The sequence below is a fragment of the Charadrius vociferus genome, unplaced genomic scaffold (assembly GCF_000708025.1).
Source record: "Charadrius vociferus isolate BGI_N301 unplaced genomic scaffold, ASM70802v2 scaffold2, whole genome shotgun sequence".
NCBI classification, from domain to species: Eukaryota; Metazoa; Chordata; class Aves; order Charadriiformes; family Charadriidae; genus Charadrius; species Charadrius vociferus.
This window is the reverse complement of record NW_009647595.1, coordinates 4,588,976-4,611,987: the sequence shown is the minus strand read 5'-3', so window position 1 is coordinate 4,611,987 and position 23,012 is coordinate 4,588,976. Positions and strand designations below refer to the sequence as shown.

Sequence of the window (23,012 nt, the reverse complement as noted above, 5' to 3'; positions counted from 1 at the left end):
CGGGGGGGGGGGGGGCGGGGCCCGCTCTGTTGACAGGGCCTGCCCCTCATCCAGGGCTTGTCACCTCCCGTCGTGAGTCGGGGTCGCCGGGGCCGAGGACGCAGGCTGCCTGTGCGCCTACGAGAAGCGTTCGGGGACGTTTCTGCCGTCGGTGGGAGCTCCAGGCAGGGCGCTGAGGGGCTGCTGCGGCGCCTCCCCAAGTCATCCCCGAACTCCGGGGTCTCCGGCAGGCCTTCGGCCCCGCTTTTGCGCGTTAGTCGTGGTTGTTTCTCGCCTGGATTTGTATGGAATTGGCTGGGATGAGAACGTTAACGTTCTTCGGAAATTCGGCGGGGAGTATGTAAATAATTATAGAAGATCGGTCGTTCAGATCCATGGTTTTTATGTGTGGCTGAGCAGCCTGAGATTGCCTGGGCAAATTTTGCCTTCCCGCTGGGAACGTGGGCTCCGGCAGCTGCAGAGGTGGTTGTTGCTGAAGGCTGTGCTTCAGCCCCGTCTGCCGGGCTGCGGCTCGGGGCCGGCCTTGGGAGCCAAGGGCCGGAGGCTGTGCCGGGGCCGGGCCGGGGCTCCCTCGGTCAGTGGCTGCATTGCGGGTTTTCTTGTTCGTGCTGCTGCCCAGGCTGGATGGTCCTGGGGAGGTAGAACAGGTACTTTCCTGAGGCAGTCTGCTGCTGCTCCCGCCCCTGTAAAGGTTGTACATGAGATGCTGTATTTTTCCGTCACTGGAACTGCTTCTTGGCAGAGATAAATTTGTATTTTCATGTGAAAAGCAGAATTAATTGCAATAAAGAGTGCATGTGTATTAGCTTTGGTGATTATGGGAGTGTGTCTCATATGCTCATAGAGTATGTCTGGAGTTGCACAGAGGGCCAGAATGTTATTTTTCAGTCAGTTCTAGTAAGGAGTAAGCTCTGAAGTTGTGCAAGTAAATTTATGCTTAAGATTTATGTGGCCTGTCAATGTGGTAGTTGGGGACTACTAAGATGTGCTTTCCGTTGTCTTCCCTAGCTGGCTAATGCTCAGAATGAAATGCAGAGTGACTGTAACATCTTAATTATTTTTTTTTCTTCATAGATATTGGTATTAACCTGACAGATCCTATGTTCAGAGGAATCTACAGAGGGACACAAAAACATCAAGGTAAATGTTTCTTTGTATCTGCTGAAAGACAGAATCCTTCTTGTTAAAATAGAAGCCTCTTGTCAGAAAGTGAGGTTAGATTTTTTTTTTCTCCTCAGAAGCTGGATGCTTATTATGTACTATGGCTTGAAGAAGAATGTGACAAAATAGATTAGATGTTCTAAGCAAAATATATTCCCTTCTACTGAATTGCTATTAAGTTGTCATACAGGTAACTCTGCTTCTAGAGCAAAATAGAAAGTTGCTGATGGATTTATGTTAGGATTGCATGGAAGAAACTGGTCTGAGAACTATGAAAAATAAACTGTAAAAGTATCGCATTGCTGAATCGTAGTTACTAATTATAACTGATGCTTTTTTGCTCTTGCGGCCTTTAGAAATAGATGTAAAAATAGAGAGTCTACTAAAGTGCGTGAAAAACTTCCATTGACTTCTTGTCTTTAAATTGGATGTTCAGTTACTGCATTTTGTTATTGTCTTCTAAAGATTAATCAAGTGTGGTTTAAAGATTGTTCATGATAGGCATTTTGACTGCATGAAAGTGTTTTTTAGTTGAAAGGTAGTTAAATTATGCTGTAAAACCTGAAGTTCATTTTATGATATTTTTATGAACTTTCACAGATGACTTTTTGGATGTGGTAGAGAGAGCAGTCAAAATTGGTGTTAAAAAGGTAATTTCTTCTAATAAGATTTCTTTAATATTTTTAACTGCTTTCTAATACTTTGCTTTTTAGTAGTCAGTATTAAAACAAAAGTTTCTGGAACTTGCAATGGAAAATGCAGTACCTTCAACAGCATAAAGCAAAAGTGTTCTGTGCAGAGCATTGTCTTTCATTTGCACAGATCATTAGATGCTGATTATTTATGTTCAGTGGTATCATATGTGATATGTATGTAGAATTTCTTTTGTACAGTTTCAACAGAAAGATGTTCTCCTCTGACCTACTGCAGTCAACTAGTATGTAATTTTCCATGTTAGTTGTATTATAGGCAGTCACTCCTGTCTTCTTGCATCCCGACTGACTCACACAGTTACTGCTATAGATCAGAACTCAAAAACTCTTCTGATAGCGATCCTTCAGATATTTCTATATCTAAAGGAGATTGGTAATTGCAGAAGAGCTGGGAATGCCCCTAAATTCTTACAGTTAAGACATCTGAATGTCTGCTAGTAAATACTGGCTTACGTGTATTAAAACTGCATCATTATGAGCAGGTTTGTAACTCTTAGCTTGAAATCAGTGTTTCCAGCAGTGGACAACGCTTCTTTAGTTATAATAGTTCAGCCTACCTATATCTCTCTCTGTAAACAGAATAAATTGTCAAGACAAAAAGTACAAATTAAAAGTGAATACAATGGACACTGTCACAAACTGTTCTACTGCACTAATATGGCTGGTGGATTAGAAATAAAGAAATTATCCCTCCTCTATAAGAGGAACAGCCATCTCAGAAGTTTGCTGAAAGGCTCTCATCTGAAAAGAGTGGGAAATAAGCTGGGAGACAAAAAAATATCTGTAGTGATGGAGAATTTACCATACTGCAGCGAATACAGAATCATAGTCACTTTTACTACATTTATATGTGCCATATGAGTACTATTTAATGTTTATAGCACTCTCTGAAAGTAAGTGGCAATTATCCTATTTTATCATCAAAATATTTTGGATGCGTAACTTTTTTAAAATGCACAGTGGATTCAGAAATTGAATTCAGGAGTTCCCTGTCCTTAGCTGTGTTTTCAGTCTTGCTACTGGCCTGTACCATGTCAGAAGTCTATTCCATCCCAGATTGCTTCTACTTAGTTAGAAGCTTAATCTATTTATTTGAAAATACGTCTCGTTTTCCATATAGCTGATTTATGGATTTATTTTTTTTATGGAGTTTTGCCTTGTGCTGTATGTACACTGAGCCAGTTTCATCTTAACTTTTATTTTTCTGGTGATATTGTTGGGATGTGTCTGCCTCTAATGGAGCATACTGCAGAAATGTCTGACTTGGTGCTGACTGAGTCTCTTATATAGCACGTGTAGGGGTAAGAGTTGTCCAAAACCAGCGTATTCATGATTTTTTAGGACCTAGGGTGCAATATCCTACAAGTGGTTGTTCGAAAGTCACTGTAAGCAACAATTCTGGCATGATAACCTTTGATCTTAAGGTAAAAATAAAAGATTGGAGCCCGAAATTCTTAAATTTGTAATCCCAACTCTGATACAGATGCTTTTGTTGGTTTATCTGTTTACATACTCATGTCTTGTTAGAGGTGTTTGAGAGTTTTTAGTTTCTCCACCTGCAAGACGGGGATAATGTTTCTGAATAAAATTTCTTAAATGCAAATAAAGTTTCTTGAGTCATTGTCTAGTGAAGTTAATATTGCTGCAAATAGAAGTATTTTTCTCATTTAGTGATTTAAATACTTAGCATAGAAGATATTTGATGAAGAAAAAAATCAGGTTTTGATACCTAGTATATTTACCAGTTCCTGGGGACCATCAAGGTTTGTTACTGATATATGAAATTTTGTCATATATACATTAGTAATTGTCTTCTGATATTCTCTGCTAGATTCTTACTTAGATCCGAGTGCTTTCTTAAACATTCTGTCTGATGTTCAAAGAAGAACATACTCGCTGACAGTACTTTTCTTCTTTCAAGTTTTTGATTACAGGTGGGAGTCTACAAGATAGTAAAGATGCATTGCAGCTGGCACAGACAAATGGTATTTTTACTTTATACTTTTGACTGACAACATAAGTTTAACCTTCTCTGCTCTCAGAATTAAGATTTCAAAAGAACCTACCCCTAGAGGTGTTTATAGAATTTTAGATTAAAATGAGAGATTATGTTTCAGAATGGGATGAATGCATTGTGTATGAGTTTCTGTATGTTGCTGTTTAGATCCCCAGGTTTTGGAAGGAATCAGTCTTCCCTGTAATTTCTATTTCTAGATGAAAATAGAAATTACAGGGAACTTTTGGAATAAAAATTTTGTTACAATGCGCTCTTCTAGAAATAAGATGGAATGCTTATATGGTATGTAATATGTGGGGGTTTTGTGGCGGGGGTTGGTTTGGTTTTTACCTGCTGATCTATCATGACCAGTTTGAACGAGGGAGGTATCTTTCTCCTTATGGTTGTCCTAGTTTTCCCTTACTTCCTGTGAAAAGGCAAATATAATTCCACTAATTACTTCAATATGTATTTGAACTAAAACACATGTTAAAGTACTATTTATGAACAGAACCATAGAATAATTTAGGTTGGAATGAACCTGAGAGGGTAATCTGGTCCAATCCAATCCACCGCCCCACCTCCATCAAAGCTTTAATATTAGGTCAAGTTGCTCAGGGCTTTATATAGTGTTTCCTTTGTCCCAGTGCTTTTACATTCTCTGTAAAGGCACTTACCAGAAATGTTAGTTTTGGCATTATGGTAATCTAGATTAGATACTTGGATAAATCAGGCTAGATGTTGCTTGCGAAATTCTGTAACATCTGATGTAGAGGCACACAGGGGAAATCGTATACTGTCTGCAAATCTTACAGCTGAGGGTAACCTGATGTGTTTTGAACAAGATGTATTTCTAGATGATCTTGAGAGGTTTCTTCCAACCTCATCAATTACATGATTTGTTGAGGGCCGCTCCACCAGAATAATTCAGCTTTGAGTTGCAGTTTTGGAGAATACTCAATAATGTGGTGGACTTGGCAGTGTTAGGTTTGTGGTTGGAGTTGATGATCTTAAATATCTTTTCCAATCTAAATGATTCTGTGATTCTATGTGTACTCAAAAGAAACACACACCCCCACTGGAGATACTGCCTAACATTGTTAAAGCAGAAAATATCAGTATCAGTAAAATCATCACAAGATAAAGATTTTCAAAGGGAGTTTTCTTTTAAAATTATGAACAATGAAAGAAGTCCAGATACAGATAACTGTCTATACCTTATATACATTTTGGGTTGTTTTTTTTTTTTTCTTAAAACCTTCTATTTTGTTTTAGACATGTTTTACAGTACAGTTGGCTGTCATCCTACGCGCTGTGGAGAATTTGAGCAGAGTAGCCCTGAACAGTATTTATCTGAATTAAAAAATCTGATTGAAAAAAATAAGGCAAAGGTACTAGCAGTTGGAGAATGTGGCTTAGGTAAGTGTTATCTTAGTACTTCAGTATTTTTTCCTAGACATATATTAAAAAATCCTAAAACACTAAGTGGGTTTTTTGTTCTTTCTATTTGTAGATTTTGATAGATTAGAATTTTGCCCAAAGGACATCCAACTCAAGTAAGAAACTTTTGATGACTATAAATTGACTCGTAGCAATTTACAGGAGTGTTTTCTATCTTGTGTTCTACCACATAAAATTTTTTCAGCTATAGACCTGCAATTTGCAGGATTTGGTCTAGTTTTATTTTTGGCGCAAATGGGACTTTAAAGAAAGATTGACTTAGCATGTCTTTTTCTGTTGAATTGATCAGAATTTGTGGGTTTCTGAGTGTGACAGATGTTCATTCTTGCTGATACTCAAGGACCCTTAGACACACACGGGGAGAATAACATAACTGTATTGTGTGAAAGAAGAACTGGGTTTTTGAGTGAAAAGCATGGGGAGGGGAACAGAACTGTCAAAAAGGGTAAGTCGCAGTGGAAAAAAAATTAACTTTTAAATATTGAATGGAAAAAAGCTAGCACAGCTCCTAGAATCACCATGCGTTCTTGTAGTGAGAACTTCTGTCTACAGTGGCAACTGAGTGAAAGATGTAAGTGATAAATTCAAATAAGATAAGTGATTGATGAATTGTGCTTTGTATATTACTGTTCTGAGTAAATTAGTCACTGGAGGGCACCGGTTAGTTGTGTTTTTTCTAATTGCCACATGTTAGCAATAGGTAGAGTTAATTTCTTCATAATGCTACAGTCATACAGTCAAATATTCATCAGAGTGGATGGAACTTTTTTCCCCAGAAGAATTCAGTGTACACAAAGTTTGGCAAAGCCCACCTTGGACCATAACCCGTTTCTTTTCTGTGGCAAAGTAAAGCACCGTTGGAGTGTCATATTTGAAGTTCCTTACTGCCTTTATGTTATTGGGAGAAAAAAAAATATATCTTGTAGTGAAAAACTTCTAATTGGGTGCACTGAAATTGAGTTGTGAGGAAAGAGGTAATCGAGTGGAACAGAAATCACTTTTAAAGTGGTAGGCAAGTCCTTTCTAATTAAGGTAGATATGACAGGAAGTCTTTATCTGAGCTGTTTCAGTAAATCATGTGAAATACATAAGTCTAGTTTCTAAGAGATCTATTGAGAGCCCTTGCTGGAAATTACAGTTGGGAGGATGTGATGGATAAAAAAAAACAGAAAGCAAGAAATTTGAGGGAGTGAAGAAATACTGAGAGCCTCAAGGATGGATGCCTGCAAACCTTGTGTTTGTAAATTCTGTATTTTCTAAACGGACAGCTTTCCCTGCTCTTCATCTTCCGCATGTTTGTGAAACATGGTCATGGTTTAGAGTTGTTTTTATTTCTGCGAATTGAATGCTGTGGAGTTGGAGACAGTCTGGCTTTTGTAACCTTTAGCAGACTGGATGGTGAGTTCTTCAAATTAATACTCAGTTTATGCTTGATATATGAACGAAAGAAAAAAGAAAGGCAAGGAGGCAGTTCACCAGTTTTCAGCTGATCCCTAGTTCAGGTGTAGCACTCAGCAGGACAGCCAGCAAGCAGCTACAGAGTTACTCTGTAGAAGAGAAGTATGGCAGTTTCCCAGTGGGTAGTATCTGAGCATGTCCTCTGTGTTATTTAATGTTTAATCGTTATTTTCTAGTCAGTTATACTGTGTTCTCTTCTGGATAATTTTCACCCGTAAAAAAAAAAAAACAAAAACAACGCACCACTATTTTTATCCTGTTTCTTGGATTGAAAAGCTAGTAAAGATGAAATTCCTTTGTTGAAGCAGACCTAAGAACTCTTTTTGTCAGAATTTTTCTTCATTCTCATAACTTTTCCAACAGAAAATAAATGGTGATTCAAATGGTAGTTAGATGTAGGTACTGCCTTCATATGACAGTGAAGGTCACATTATAAAAGGACTGATAAGTATATAGAAGTTTTGCTTCTGCAGTACTACTGGGAGGGGGTTGTGATGCTCAGCAGCATGGGAAACAGGAGTTTTCTTAACCAAATTGGAGGGGTGAACAAAATCACATGCACTGTTATTAATACATGAATCCAGAATTATTTTTTTGGAGGTGTTCTACTTCAGCAAGGCTAGTTTGCTTAAGCTACTTGATCCCAAACCTGAAGATACAACTGCATTTGAACTTTGGGGTCAAAACTATACCTGCAAACAGCCATGCAGAAATACTTTAAAACTTCCTTATTGAGAAGCAACATAGAAAAAGCTTGTACTGAATGACAATCTGTTGACCCAAAAGAAAAAGGTTGTTCCTTAAACCCTGGAACTAGTAAGGTTTGATTTCTTACTGTTTTGTTTTTTGGGGTTTTTTTTTTGTTACCATTCTGATCACTGTATGCCTGGTGTCTTCATGGTTTTCCAGGTTTTCTTTTTTCTTTTTTTTTTTTCCCCCTCCTCCAATGAATTCCCTATCCACCTTTCTCTTTGACAGGGCAAGTACCAGCATGTGTTGGGCTTCATTGTTGCTAGGAATGGAAGAAGCTTGAGTTGTCCTTCCATTTGTTGGTGCACTAAACTTTGTACTTTCAAGGCCACTTCTCAAAATTAAATTGAAATTCGCCAATAGGTTACTTAAGGGTCTTATTTGTAGCTCAGTCTCTAAAACCTCATTCCCATGTGAAATAAGTCATCTGTTTAAAAAGAAACACCAATAATCAAGCAATTGTAGCTATTTAAGTGCAAGAGCAATCGTGAGTTGCAATTAAATTTATACTTAGTCAAACAAGCTAAACTAAGCACAGTATCCAGACTACAGAGAAGATTCAAAGTAGGTGTAATTCATTCTCCAGCATTTTCATATAAGTTTTTAACATTACAGCCAATTTCCATTCCACCTGTTTTATCTCAAAGATCTGTACTGATAAGCACAGGAGGTAACTTTTACCAGAGAAATATCAACCTGTAATATAGAGAAGATAATGAAAAATGCACAAAACAAAATGACCAATTGCAGTGTCTTCTTTTTTTTTTTTTTTTTTTTGAGAAAATGTAACTAAAACTAATGGTTTGCTGCCACTTTTTCCTGATTGATATGCAAATCATACACAGCAGTATGTGGACATTTGAGTTTGCCTTTGAAACGTTACTAATATCTGATGATGGGAATGCCCCAGTGCCCTCAACTGCTTTTAATAGCAACACCTGATGAAATTCAGTACATGCACACAGTTCTAGCCTTTGGGACAGGCAGAGTTGTTCTCCTGCCTTGCCCAAATAATGTCATCTTTCAAATTATGTATGGATACTGTGCACTGTTGGCCTTCTGCCATGCATAAGTTCCTCTATCGTGTTTCCTGAGCATTGTTAATTTGCATGCCTGGGTGCAGCGTGGCAGACAGAAGCGGTAAATTATAATGCTTTGGGATCAGAACTAGCTGCAAATGACAAGCGACGGGTTAGTTCAGTGCTAATTAGTTTCCTTTGGAAAGTGCACTGGGGAAACTGGCTACCTAGTTACCTTCCCTCTGCCCACATTTTTATGTCTCTTCATAGGATGGCTGCCTCGCTGTTACTGCTCCTTCAAAGGGAATACTAGAAGTAGAAGGTAGGAGAGGGATAAAACTGAGTGAAAAGGAAAGTATGCAGGCGCACAAAGGAGAGGAGGGAAAGCAGTGGAAGACTTTGAAAGAGTGAAGACAACAGGCAGAATGGGACAGAAGTATGATGCCTAATATTGGTACTTGTTCCACCCCAGGAGAGGAAAGATTGACCTTCATGGAAAAGCAAAGAAAAAGTCTGGATTGTTGCGTTAGAGGCCAGCCAGCTCTGATGCTGGCCAGTTTGGCCATTTGAGGCTATAGAAGTCTGCATCGTGCTCCCTCACTCGCCCTCACCGCATTTACAAGTGCTTCTTGAAATGGTCTCTGTGTGATCCACGCTCCCTTCCTGATGTTTCAGAACTTTGTGGAGAGAGCAGTCGGTTTCTATCCCATTAAAAATAAATAAATAAAACTGAACTCCAATACCCAAACTACGCAAGAGTCCACGCTTAGCATATGTGCATGCATTCTTCCAGTACTGATGCTCTTGGCCGCTTCTTATCTTTCTTCTAGCCCAGGTCACTACTATCTTAATATACTGCAGGAAGGAGTTCTTTTTCAATCCTTGCACAAATAAGAGTTTTTGCATGGCAAATCCATTAATTCTGTATTTAGTTCTGGAGGACAAAAACATACAAGTGCTTGAAAATACTGTTATGTCCTTATTTGCTCTTACACTGAATTTCTGTTTAAAAGTGATTTTTATTTAACAGGTATTTTGAAAAACAATTTGACCTGTCGGAACACACGCGACTGCCAATGTTTCTCCACTGTAGAAACTCACACGCTGAATTTTTAGGTGGGTTTTGTTTGAGAATTTCATATTCTGAGCAAATTCTGAATATGAAAGATCTGAAAACCTGATTTTTCACCTTTTTCTGTTATAAAGCTGTCTTACATTTTTATCTATTTAATTTCATAGACATAATAAGAAGAAACCGAGATAGATTTGTAGGAGGGGTGGTAAGTATGGACTTCAGCCTAGCATTCATTTTTACATGCATGTGTGAGTATTGTTGCTTAATAATGCAACTTGTTTGTCATGGAATCTGGGTAGGCTTCCTGTTACATGATTTAAGTTATTATTAATTACTAAAATGTTTTCCAGTCCCTTCTAGTATTTTTATTTTTTGTTGCTTATTCAAAAGGTTTTTTGCAAGGTAAGAAGATAGGCTGAGAAAAAGCTCTGCAGCTGACATGAGCAGATTTTCTTGGCCTGTCAGAAGGACAGTTTAAGCACCTTATAATTGACATTGGCCTTTTCCCAATTCTTTAGTGTCTGTAACTGCAGTGCATTCAGACCGCAGATAATTTAGATGCATGTTCCCAGTGGAAGCTGTAACCTCAAACATTTGCTTCTGACGTTAGACATCATTTTCAAATTAGCCCCAGATGTGACTTTTGATTGCTTTATGTCTTTAGATATTCAGATCGTGTATTTTAATTCAAAAGCATAACAGGGAAAAACTTTGGATGAAACGATTAAGACAGACCAGCAATGCTCTTTCAGGTTTCCATTACGGCAGGGTTTTGCAAAAGTAATAAATGCTTGGATTATTCTATTTCACTAACATCAGACCACACCTCCTACAATAATATCTCAGGCCCCAGGTTTCCCCTTTGTTACTGCAAAAACCTTCCACTAGCTCAGTACTTTGTGTGTTGTGTTGTGTTCTTAGGTAATACTGTACAGTCTCTCCTTCCTTCCTTTCTCTTTTCTGGAAGATGGGTAGCTAGTGGAGAAATGACAAGCAGGCACCCTTGGCAACTGACTGCCCCCCTTGCAGCATAGGGAAGCAGTCGGCTTTGCTCCACTCAGGCTGAGACTTTGCGGTTCCCAGATACAGGACGCTGTTTGTACCTGTGACCTCCACTTGCCTCTTTAGTCCCTGGGATGACCAAATAGGCTCGCTCGCTCTAGTTGCTGTGACTAAAATCCGTGGAGCTCTTGCTGTGTCCCTGACAGTGCCTTGTAGAGAATACTGAGGAAAGAATGTAAAAATTCAGCATGCACAGGATTAGTTCCTGTGCATGGTCTCCCAGCCATCAGCTACAGGAAGTTCCTGGGCCAAAAGCAGTATTATTGGTTAGGTCTTTTCTAAACATCTTTATCACTAATAAAACGTGGTAACTGCTTCTATTGCAGTATTCAAGTGACTTCGGCTTGAACTTTGCCCAAATTCAGAATCAGCTGAACCATGTCTCCCATCTTTATGTTTGTATTGATGTGTAATGCATGCTATCAAAGGTATTTATGATGCTAATAAAAACTAATACATATTTTAAATGATTGGAGTTTTAAATGTATATATATTCATATATATGTGTGCATCTATATTTATATTTGTTCTAGGTACATTCGTTTGATGGCACAAAGGAGGAAGCCGCAGCTATAATAGATTTGGATCTTTATATTGGAATAAATGGCTGGTAAGTTCTTTACAAGAAACGCAACTATTGTTAAATGTCAGCTGTAGTGAACTCATTGCTTTCTTTTAAACAATGAGGTCAAGTTTTCAAAGCTCTTAATCATCTGACAGATTTGGAATTGCACTCATTAGTCTGTTAGCCATAAGAAGTTCTTAACTCACAACTCGGCGAGTTAATCTAGTCTTAGGTCCATTCTGCTACCCTCAGGTCAATCCCTGTTTGTAAATAAATAAGGTTGTTGAATGTGGAAGCAGTCCTTCTGAGAAGTGTTTAAAAAATAGAGTAATTTTAAGCTGACGTGTCAAATCCGGGAGTAACGCAAATGTAATCAGAGCAGCCTCATCTGCTGGTTACGCAGTCTGAATTCTCAGCAGTCACCTGGCCAAAAGCCAGCCAGCACCACTTTATAAGTTGCGTGGGTCGCCGCAGCCAGGCAAGCATGGGCAGTGCAGGCGGGGGTTCTGCACGCGTGCTAGGGTGAGAATGTTCACTGAGTAACTCCACATTTGCTGTTTTCTGCAAAGTTTGAGTTTACAGGCAGCGCTTTCAAAAATGAAGCAAATTTTATTCACTAACAAAATTATTTAGGAAGCTGCCTTTGCTGCAAAGCATCTCAACAGGCAAAGTAATTACTTTTATACACTCTTTATTATTTTTTTAACCAAACTCTGATTTTCTAGCTCATTGAAAACAGAAGCCAACTTGGAGACACTGAAATCAATTCCTAGTGAACGATTAATGATAGAGACTGGTAAGATTTTATATCTTGGTCAGTTTGTGACTTAAACACTATTAGACAAGGGAGATATGCTTGTATAGCAGTGATAAGGCAAGAGTTCAGAGTAGAAAAAGAACTGGCTGTTTTTCCACTTTGGAAAGCAGTTTACAGGCTCCAGAAATATTCCTTTTCAGCCTTCTGCTGGAAGGAATAAGCTGCCGTGTGAGTTCCTGACATTGCAGGGGAAAATGAGAAGGACAAATTGACAAGCCCGGATTTTTAAATGTACCTAGACACCAGAATCCTGTTTGAATATCTTTTAAAGTCTAGCTTGCTGGAGATGTGCCAAGCACAGGGCAATGGTTGTGAGTTTGGCACTCATAGCAGGTGCCAGCATTTGGAAACAACAGCTCTTGAGATGGAATAAGGTGGAAGAATGCTTGAATTCCCCTCTTGGCCTAATGAGCAGTTGATTTAATTGACTGACTAAGGATGCCTTTTTTTTTTTTTTGCATGTTCATTTCAATTATCATTAACTGGCAGTTAAAAAGACAATATTTGTTTTAATTTCTGAACCTAAGAAAGGAAAACCACAAACTGCCTAAATCCTTAAATTTGTCTGTACATGAAGTACAGACCTGGTGAAGTACACAGGACAAGATAGGACAAGGAAATGGTGTCAAGTTGTGCCAGGGGAGGTTTAGGTTAGACATTAGGAAAAACTTCTACGCTGAAAGGGTTATCAAAGACTGGAACAGGCTGCCCAGGGAAGTGGTTGAATTACCATCCTTAGATGTATTTAAAAGCCGGTCTAGATACGGTGCTCAGGGACATGGGTTAGTGGGCCCAGTACAGTTAGATAACAGTTGGACTTGATGATCTTAAAGGTCTTTTCCAGCCATAACGATTCTATGATGCTATGACAGAAAGTTTCTGTGGAATACATGCAGTGTGTCTAGCTATCGTTATGTCAGAGGAAATAAGTGTTTTGTACTACTATTGCTGATTTTTTAAAAACGTAAAATCTTGAAGGTAACAGTATAAAAATCCAAAGATCGTGAAGATGCTAAATTGCCCAAATCTTTTAAATTCCATTTTGAATTGGAAGTCACTGCTAGAGAGATTGCAATAACTTTTGTCTGTGGAAGTAGTTAATTAAACTATCTCATGCTATTCTCAAATGATAGCATACTCTGAATTCTTTTTTTTTTTTTTTCTCAAATGAAACTAGATGCGCCTTGGTGTGGAGTGAAAAATACTCATGCTGGAGCAAAATACATTAAAACTACATTTCCTACAAAAAAGAAATGGGAAATAGGGCACTGCCTGAAGGACAGAAATGAACCCTGCCATATAATGTAAGTATACTAGTACCACTGTAACATTATTTTCAATCTCATAAATCTCTCCCCCCCCCGCAAAAAAAAAAAAAAAAAAAAAAAACCCAAGAAAAAAATCAGTTCACTGGAAATGTAGTATATAGACATGTATTGTAAATTTATTAAACTTGTGCGAGGTATTGCTCTATAAACTGTGGAGAAATTAGAGAGTCTTTAAATTTCCCATGTCAGTAACTCAGGTTGTAAAAAGCTCCCTGAAAGTGAAACCAGTGCTGGTTTTATCTTTTCACTTGGTACATTGGAGATGGGGTTACACCCTGTAAAGTAACCTGACTTGAAAAATTTCACTCAGTTGTTCCAGATATTTTTAAAACTGATGCAGCACTGGAGCAGTGCAGTCCTCTGCAGGGGGGGCAGTACCGAGGGGCCAAGTAGTGCAGGTGCCTCTGTTCTTTTCGCAGCGCCTGTGACATGAACTGCAGTAACATGAATTTGGTTAAGGTCATGTCTTCATTCTGCTACTGTGCTTAAAAAAAATTGATCCCGTGAAGTTTAGATGTGAATAACAGCAGTCAGCGTACACAGTAGCGAAATAAAAGTCCAGGGACTTATGGACAGAGTTAGAAAGTATGGAATCTATTTTCTGCCACTTTTTCACACGCTTCCTTACAGAGGTGTGAAAAGCAGGGAAACGTATCATTGTTTTAGTGAAAATGTTTAGTTATCTCCATTAAATAGCACTGATAGATGAAATGCCTTAATTTTCACAACTCTTACTGAAGACTGGTTGGTGAGTTACGCCAGTCTTCTCAGTTGTCTTCTTGTTATCAACTCCCTGAAAAGAAACAGGAATTGAGGAAGGTTTCTTCTTGCAGCGTAGTATGGGAATGAATTTGCAGCAAATAAAGCTCACAGCTGTACCTACCCAGGTACAAAGCCCATTCATGGGATCAGAAGTGGCTTTTTTTTTTTTTTGCTGTGAAGTCTGTATGTATTACTGTGAAAACCTGTGTAAATTGCCCGTTTGGACCTAGCTTTTGAAATACCACTCAGGATAGCACTAAAGAACATAGGTATTCAGCAAGGTGTCTAAACAAGAGTTTATTTGAGAACTGAAAGGAATTCTGCTGCTTTCTTGGGAGACCTGAAGGAACTCTTAGAAGAGAGAAAAGACCACTGATCACGCTGAAAGCATAGTTTAAGCTTACGTGGTGACATCTCCTAGTGCTCAGATATATTTTATGCAGTTACTTCACTTTGTAATACTCTTCGAATTTGTGCTTTAAACTCGAAGCGCACACGTGAGCACGGAACAGCTCTTTCAGTATTTTAAGACTTTCCAGGGTCACTCCAGGATTTTGGAGTAGGGGAAGAGATCAGTGAAAACGGTTCTCTGATCACAAGTGGAGGGAATTCTACTGTTGCTGAATAAGGCTATTTCGGCATGCCTCTGTGTGTTAACATGTCTGCTGCCTTAGCTGGAGCTTACAGAAGTGTTTCAGAAACCCCAGAACTGGAAATGCAGACAGTCTATCCTAGAGTGATAGGCAAATGCCATGCTTTGGCATCTGCTTTCTTTTATAAAACAAAATTTTGTTCAGTTCAACCTTATTTTAAAATTACTATCCTGTTAAAACATTAAGTATAACGCATACTAACTGTAGATTAGTAATCCGAGAACCTCTTAAACCTTAGGGAAAAGGAAATATGGTAACTGAGAATTGATATTTTATGACTTCTTAATTAGCAAGATCTGGTGTGAGGGGAAAGTTAGCCCCAGGCCACAAAGTATATTTAACGTTTAGGGTATATATGCTGTTTAATATAGCTCAGTTGGCAGGAGGAATTTTCCACTTGTCATTTTCTGGTGGTGCTGGACACCTTTCAATTTTGATGGTGATATTTCTGCTTTATATTTTTGGAACTGCACCACTCCCCTTCAAAGCTAGGGTTTTTTAAATTTTAGCCACAAGAGGCTTTTTTTTTCCACCTTCAGTGATTTCAAATACAGAGTGTTACAGTAACACATAGATCTTACTGGACCCAAGTGGGGATAGATACGTAAGCCCTACCAAGAGTCTTCAAGGGTGAAATTCTTTGGTATTTGTTCTTTAATTTGGTGTAGGCCTGATCTCACCCCATCTCATCTTGAACATCCCCTTAAATCAAGAAGCTGTTTGGCTGCAAAGCACAGGAGTGGTCATGAAATTGGCTAATTCTGTGTCTGGGAAAATATTTGCATTCCAGTAATTGTTAGGAGCAACTCTTTTATTTGGTCTTCCTCAAAAAGAAGTTTAGCCATCATGTAAGTTAAGAGACAAGATCCAAAACCCCCAAACTCTCCCACCAAGCTTGAGGTTCTTACTTTCCACCATGAAGGTAGCAGAAAAAAAAAATAAGTATGGTGCATCTTAGGAACTGTCCAGACTATTCATTTTTTTTCAGAATGATTGAGAGAAAAATCAGGAAAATGACTAGAGAAAAAAGATCATGGCTTGGTTTTCTGTTACTTAGTGTTAATATTATTAATCCCATTTCTTTTGCCTCCTTTTTCTGGCTTGTATCAAGGCTATGGGCCTTTTAAAATTGTTCATTTAACATTTACTGCAAATGTCTGAATGTGTTAGTCACAATTAATCTAGAGAACAGGAAAGTAGGAATAAGTTACTTTGGCAGCTATATTCTCAGATGAGGCTTTATCTGGAATTTACACTTTGCCAGACACCAGTTTATTCATAGCGCAGCTTTAGCCTTGAAAGACTAATGAATTTCCAGTCTGAAAAATGAAGATCATTGATAAAGACACCCACAAAATGACATTTTCTTTGAAACAGAAAGGTGTTTAATTACCTCCAAACAAGAGTCAAAAGACCAAAGATGAATCTGTACCAGTGAGCAACCAGTGTCCAGTGTAAAGGGAATGGCAGTTAGTGACTTAAAAGTGAAGCTATTTGCATATCTGAGCACTTTGCCCTGTTGCTCTCAGCATAGATTTTTATTCCAGGTTAATCTTAGTGACTTGTACGTACACATGGAGCTGTCTGAAGTATATTCGGTACTGAGTTTCACAGTCCTCTAATATCAATCTTTCTTTTTTAGTCAAATACTGGAAATAATGGCAGCAGTAAGAGAAGATGACCCACTTGAGTTGGCCAATACTCTATATAACAACACTATTAAAGTCTTCTTTCCAAATATATAAAGTTGTTTTTCTTAAATTTATTCAGCATAACTTTACTAAATATATTGCAAAAACTTAAAAATTATCATATCTGCAAGTTCTTATCAATGGAAGCCAATATGTAGTTTGTTTTTCTTTTTTTTTATGGTACAAGATTAAAGCTGCTTTTGAAAAGGTGGTTTGCAGTTGTGCAGTTTCTCAGCCCTGTTTCCCTTTCATCAAGATTCAGGATCAATTTCAAGGATAGCCCAAGCTAGCAGCTCTTGTTAATACCTGTACGCATTACAGGATGAATACCAGGCTGCTGAGTTCACACGTACAGGACTTCAAGCTACTACTGGTAATTCAGAAGTGTTTAAGACATCAACAGCATGCTTTGCTACTTCACCAGAAAGCGCAGCAGTTTCATCTGTTGCTCCACATTAGCAAATGCTAGTATTAAGTCTACCAACCTAAATTTTTATTTATTTTATTTTTTAAAAACACAACTCACTAGTTTTTAAGCGATAAAGCTCTGCTAATACTGAATTTGTAAGTAAAGCTGCTTTGGTTCAGGCTTTTCATTTCTGATTTGACCCACTGAACAGTCTGTTTTCACCAGTATTTTTCATTTGCATCCAGACATCATTGATCAGGGATTACCGCTATACAGTCTTTGGCACAGCATTATCACTACATCAATTAAAGAGTGTTTTTCCAACCATCTTAAAAACATGTGAAAACATTTTATTCCATGTACAATAATGTACATAATTTTAAGGTGGTCATGAAAGAGACCAGCAAAATCAGAGGTATATTTACAGTAGCACACACCACAGTAAACAACCACCATTCACAGACTTAACATTGAGATACTGCTGTTGTGCTTAGGTACAATAACTACAAAGTGATACTTTTATTCTGTTGAAGTCAACCTTAAACAAATACCTCACGGCTTAGTAAAGGACATCTTAATCACCAAGAGAGTTAGAGTCAACATTAAGAGTCTCATTCAAGTGCTGTGCCACACAGTCACTGTCATCCTCCTCACTATCGGAACTGTCGTTATCTTCATTTAATTCATTTTCAGCATCAGCAGCTTCTTCTGCAACTTGTACAGGATTTTCATTTGGTGCCACAAACCCGTTGTTGTTGGAGATATTGGCATTTTCCTTGTCCTCAATATAGACCTTCTGATGGCACATCGGGCAAGTGTCCTGGATGTACAGCCACTTCCGAAGACAAAGTGCATGAAAGTAATGGTTGCATGGAGTAATGCGAGCAGAGGTGGTGAACTCATGGTAGCAGATTGCACACACGTCATCTATTTCATGTAGCCGACTTCCTTTTACCTCTGGAAGCGAGTTTATTTTCTTAACAGCAGTCCGACGATTTATAAAAGTCTTCCAGCCATTCTTTGCTTGCAAGTAGATGTTGAAGTACGCATGTAGACACATCATGCAAGCGCGAATCTTGCTTCCCGATTCAAAAACCATTGTGTAAGCTCCATTTCCAAACATGATTACTCCAAATATAAACTCAATAATATTGCCAGTTGAACGAACGTAATAGACATAATCATCAAGTTTTTCCCATAGCACATTATAGTAGCCATCAATCATAAACAATATATAAACAGTGATAGAAACTATTACTTTTAGGCAAAGCTCTACACAGAACGCTGTAACTGCAAAAAGCCACGTATTTAGTGCATAGTGGTGCCAGAGGATGTAACTGAGCAGAACTGGAAGGATGAAAAGGCAAGCGGAAACAAACAGTACAGGGAAGTGTCTGCGAAATGATGACACGTGGGAGGCACTGAGAGACATCAGCACAGGGTCTGTCATTCCATGGATAAAATGCAGGACTGCGGTCAACAAAAGGCACATGTTTCGACTCAGGCGAACTAATCGTTCTTCTGGTTTCAGTCCACTTAAACCAGTCTGCAGAGCCAAAATGAAAAACAAGACGGGTGCTACAAAACCAAGCCTTTTGTCATCCTCATCAGTTGATCCGATGAAGGCCAAGATGCCAAGTCCCAAATAATGCGCTATTGAGGAAATGACGGCACTCATGCCTAACACAGTTAAAGTAGAGTCACACCCACTTATGATCAGACTGCAGATCAGTTCCCAACAGTTATCCCATGATATCAAGAAGAATTTTTCTTCTGTATTCGTTTCAGCCATCTTTACAACATATGTTAATACCACAGCTTGCGCCGTCAGTCTCGTTAGCCAGAAGACACGCAGTACAGCTGGAAACCGAATCCTTTTCCATGTATCTTCCATCAATAGCTGTAATCCATAAATGCGATACATGTGCCTCACCAACAGATAAACATACCGCACCGAATAATAGAACCATTTAATTTTCGTAACTAAAATGGCTGTGGTATTTAGTGTCAGAACTAGGCCTGAAATAAAAACTAGTATCTGCCGGACATTTAAAGGTAATTCAATAACCAAGCCAATTACAGGAATCAGTATATCCAGGATGATGAGTTGAGAGTATATGGACTGCACGTTTAGCAACGTAACATATCCGATTCCAAAGGTAAGCTGAAGGATGGAAAGGGCCATCCATAGTGAAGGTCCTTTATGAGGGAAGATCTGAATTCCGAACGCGGCTGTGTAGTAGGCACTGTAGAAGTTTATGTGCAAAGAAGCATAGTAATTCACCAACACTGAAGTCGCAGCCAGCAGAAACGCCGAGGTGATCATATAAAACTTGAAAAGTGCCCGCTGTTGTAAGACCAGAACAACACTGGATACAAAGACACCTAAAAACAGATTGAAATCATTTAGTTCTCAGCTGAAATTCAACAGCAGATTTTAACCTATTAGCTTTGGGGCTACATGTATTTAATGTATCACTTCCCAATTAGTCACTTGTAACTACATTACGAATGATGCCCTTCTCAGAGAACAGAGGACGACTTAATCTCTGAGCGTAATACACCTGTGCACTGCAGCTGCCATGCAAAGCCAGGGCAAGCATTACGTCACAATTACTGTTAAGTTCATCTGCAGTTCCAGACTGGAGCAGTGACAACTCCCAGCCTTAGTCTTCAAATCTAAGGGTAGACAAGTTCTAAAAGCAGAACAGAATTACCAGATATAGCATCATCTTTATGGGCAAAGTTAATAAGGAACAAATACTAAGTCCCTTAATTCACTTGAACAAAGCACTCAGCTACAATCTCCAGGCTGGAGTACTAAAGATCTAAGACTAAAGTTGCCAAAACAGTTTAGCTAAACCCTTTAACAGGAGAATGGTGAAAAACTGCTATAGTTTACTGGGGAGAGGGCACTGGTCTTCCAATTCCCTTCAGTTTGCGTTCATTTCTGATAAGGCATCCCGAAACAAGAGTCTCATGGGGAAGACCGTACACAGTATAAAGCTTTTGTTCACAAAATACAAAACCAGACCAACTGCCTTCTTGCCAACGCCAGTGTGAACCTGCATCTTATTAGAAGTCAGATTTAAGATCTTGAAATTCCTGTTTGCTAACTCTTCCCCCACACTGACCATGAACACATCTTGACCATGACTAGAAAGTCTGCACCTTCCTATGAGAAATCCTATCATAGCATCTATAGTACCTATGACCTTGCAGTAAACTCCTTCGGTAGCGTAGCTTATGAATTTCACCATTATGTACTACATAAGTAAGGGCTCTGCCCTAACCAATTTTAAACTAAACGGCACTTATAACTAGATTCACCTCCTTAAACATTTTTTTTTTCTTCAGGAAACACACTGCCTTTGTTTTGGTCTTCTCAATCAGCTTCTAGTCTACGCAACTGCTTTCTCATCCAAACCAGTTTGGAGAGATTGCCATCTCTACAACTTACATTTGATTGTAAGTTGCTTTCAATCTCTGTACTAAAACTAATGAAATCACAAGTAATCCTCTTTCAACTGGAGGATAGCATCCGTCTTTTCCGATGATTGTATTTTAGATTGTTCCAAATCCCCCATAATAGTGTTTAAAAAAAAAAAAAAATTAAGCCATGGTATCTTGATCATGGGAATAAAAAAAAAAACTTTGCTAAGAACTAACATTTGATTCTACCAGGAGTATTGCCAGCTGCTTGTATTAAAAAAAAAAAACAACCCCACAAACAACCCAAACCAAAACCACACAAGAAACCCCCACCCTGGAGGACTGAGTAAGAAGGGAGAGGGTCAAAATGAATGAACAGCAAAAGGCAGACTGCAAACAGTTATTAATCCACCTATACAGTGTTCCTTGCCAGCAGCATTGGCTGATATAAAAACATTCTCCTTAACTAATCATTAACCTGGTAACCTTGTGAAGTGGACTGAGGAAAAGCCTCCATCAGTTTTCAGAAAGTGCCTTGTACCATAGCTCAGTTCTTCCATGACAAGATGAATATTCATTACGTACAGCACTTTTTTTTTTTTTCTTTTAAACACGCCTGAACATTTCATTGCCTTTTCATGCATACCACCATGAACACCTATGGGAAAGCTAACACTGCTGACAAGTTTGTACCCTTTGTCTCTTCTCACAAGTCACAGAAAAGGCTCAAATGCCTGTAACCAGCTCATTATTTACATAATTCTGATCATTTGAGCCAAATGAGATGCATTTTGCACTAAGCAGGCTGCTCTGAAACATGCCTATTAACAAAACCTGTTTTTTTTCCTTGCAGTTGCAGTAACAGGCCTGTATTTAGATACTGTAGGTCATCCTAAACCACTGACATTTCACATGGAAGACACATCCCTAAAAACAGTACTACAGTGAGTCAATAGACAAGCCAGACCTACTGGTTCCTCTAAAGAGGGACTAACAAAAGGTAAAGCATTTCTCTGTCAGCACTTGTGTGGAAAAGTCAAGACCCCCCCGAAAGGAACCTCCAAAGACTACAGGAGGTAACTCAGTCTGGGAAGCGGAGGTGAGCGGTGAGCACTCCTCTCCCCCCAGCTCCATTTATGCCCTTCAGCCCATCTTGCCACAAGGAGACTTTCCCCTGTCCTGCAAAGCGCTCACCAAACAGTAAATCTTTTCCCATTTTCCTTCTGATAGGAAATGTTGCAGTTCCTCCTTTGACATGTTTATACTGCTGCTCATCTTTACTGTTCCTATCTCTGCTGCCCCATCACCAACTGTCTCCAGTATGGCCCCCAAACACAACATTTAATGGAACCACACACATTTACTTTTAAAATCATTTCTTGTATTACAATGAATCCCTCCCTCTCATTTTTTTCCTTTAACTCCTACAATTTGTCAGTATCTTTATAGTACCACACTATCTAGGATTTGACTTTCAGTCAGTTGCAGGGTTCAATTACCCTTACACATAAGTATTTTAATCATGTGGAATTGCCAAATTATATTTTTCCCTAGCCCCAGACATTCTACTTGCTTCCACATCTTTCTAAAGATCACGGCATTTAGAGTAGCCCTCTCAAAAATCGATGTCCTTACTGAAGAGGGACTGCTGTCTGCAGTAAGTTTCATGCTCCTGGGGGTGGTGGTTCTGCTGGCACCCAACACTAAAAAAAACCAAAACAAACAAAAAAAAACCCCACCCCCAAACATGCAAAGATATGAAAGGTGTTGGAGACAAAGCAAGGTTAATGGAAAAGATTAAAGAAAAACTGCTCTCCAACTGTAGACCTTGGTTCCATGCTGTGTATAACTCTATGTACTTGCATAGAAAATAAGTGATGAAAGAATCAGAAGGAATCCTGCAGTAAAACTTTTTTTAAAAAAAATAATCATACAGATGTCTATTAGAATTCTTGAGGAACTATACTCACAGAATATTTCAGAACTGTTCAACATCACCCCTGAAAGCTATCAAATCTCTCCGAGCTACACTCTTTGTATCTGGAGGACAAGTTGTGCGTTTATCCTGTGCTAAATAGTATTGTGCTACAGGCAAAATTTGAATCAGTCTTTCAAAGCCTGCAAATAGTAACTGAAAGGGCAATTTCCCCACTATTTAAATAGAGAATGATCCAAAATAAGTATTTCGGTTTATCCTAACAACAGCAAACACCCAACCCTTTAAGCCTTAAATTCAGATGAGGAAAAAATAGATGCAAAAGCACTCTGTTGTCTGAACCACATGGAAGGTCTTTAACATCAGCTTTAAGTAGTTACGTTTTAATTTTTCTTTGATTTTGGAAAGCCAGGAACCACAGACCACTTGTCTCAAAGTACAAGGTAAGTCTCTTGGCATAAACTGTTCCCAAAGCTCCTTTGCAGGAGGCAAGGGCGGGATTACCCATTTCTTCCCCCAAACCCTTCCAGAAAAGTGATCATATAAATGCAACCCTGAAAAGTGCCTTAATCTGTTAATGCCACGCTTCAGAGAGATCACTGAACAACACATCCACCATTCTCATTTACGTGGGATTAATTTCAAGGCACTTCCTACAGTGTCTGGATCATACAGTGAAGGACTCCTAAAATTAAGTTGGTGATGCACTGCAATGTCACTTGTT

The 23,012-nt window shown here is 38.8% G+C and overlaps 3 protein-coding genes across 3 annotated transcripts in view; 1 reads left to right on the top strand and 2 right to left on the bottom strand.

Moving 5' to 3' along the window:
• Window positions 1-205, bottom strand: part of NDUFB9 (NADH dehydrogenase (ubiquinone) 1 beta subcomplex, 9, 22kDa) — a 4,641-nt gene extending 4,436 nt beyond the window's left edge. Inside the window, exon 1 of the mRNA XM_009881046.1 lies at window positions 65-205. Coding sequence (XP_009879348.1) covers window positions 65-205 — 141 coding nt within the window. The remainder of the gene's footprint in view (window positions 1-64) is intronic.
• Window positions 206-1,100: 895 nt separating this feature from the next.
• Window positions 1,101-16,722, top strand: TATDN1 (TatD DNase domain containing 1). Its single transcript, XM_009881008.1, has 11 exons — window positions 1,101-1,140; window positions 1,762-1,811; window positions 3,796-3,859; window positions 5,146-5,289; window positions 5,384-5,426; window positions 9,589-9,674; window positions 9,798-9,838; window positions 11,229-11,305; window positions 11,986-12,056; window positions 13,255-13,381; window positions 16,463-16,722. Exons 1-11 carry the CDS (start codon window positions 1,101-1,103, stop codon window positions 16,563-16,565), a joined length of 846 nt encoding a protein of 281 aa, XP_009879310.1. The 3' UTR covers window positions 16,566-16,722.
• A 531-nt stretch (window positions 16,723-17,253) lies between these two features.
• RNF139 (ring finger protein 139) overlaps window positions 17,254-23,012 on the bottom strand; it is a 43,735-nt gene continuing 37,976 nt past the window's right edge. Inside the window, exon 2 of the mRNA XM_009881045.1 lies at window positions 17,254-19,305. Within this exon, the coding sequence (XP_009879347.1) occupies window positions 17,495-19,305 (1,811 nt within the window). The 3' untranslated portion in view covers window positions 17,254-17,494. The remainder of the gene's footprint in view (window positions 19,306-23,012) is intronic.

What these genes read in the sequence shown, in the direction of transcription:
- TATDN1 (XM_009881008.1), top strand. Translation starts at nt 1,101, where the DNA reads ATGTTCAGAGGAATCTACAGAGGGACACAAAAACATCAAG. An exon ending in AGGGACACAAAAACATCAAG is followed by an intron (nt 1,141 to 1,761) that starts GTAAATGTTTCT and finishes GAACTTTCACAG; the next exon opens with ATGACTTTTTGGATGTGGTA. An exon ending in CCAAAGGACATCCAACTCAA is followed by an intron (nt 5,427 to 9,588) that starts GTAAGAAACTTT and finishes TTTATTTAACAG; the next exon opens with GTATTTTGAAAAACAATTTG.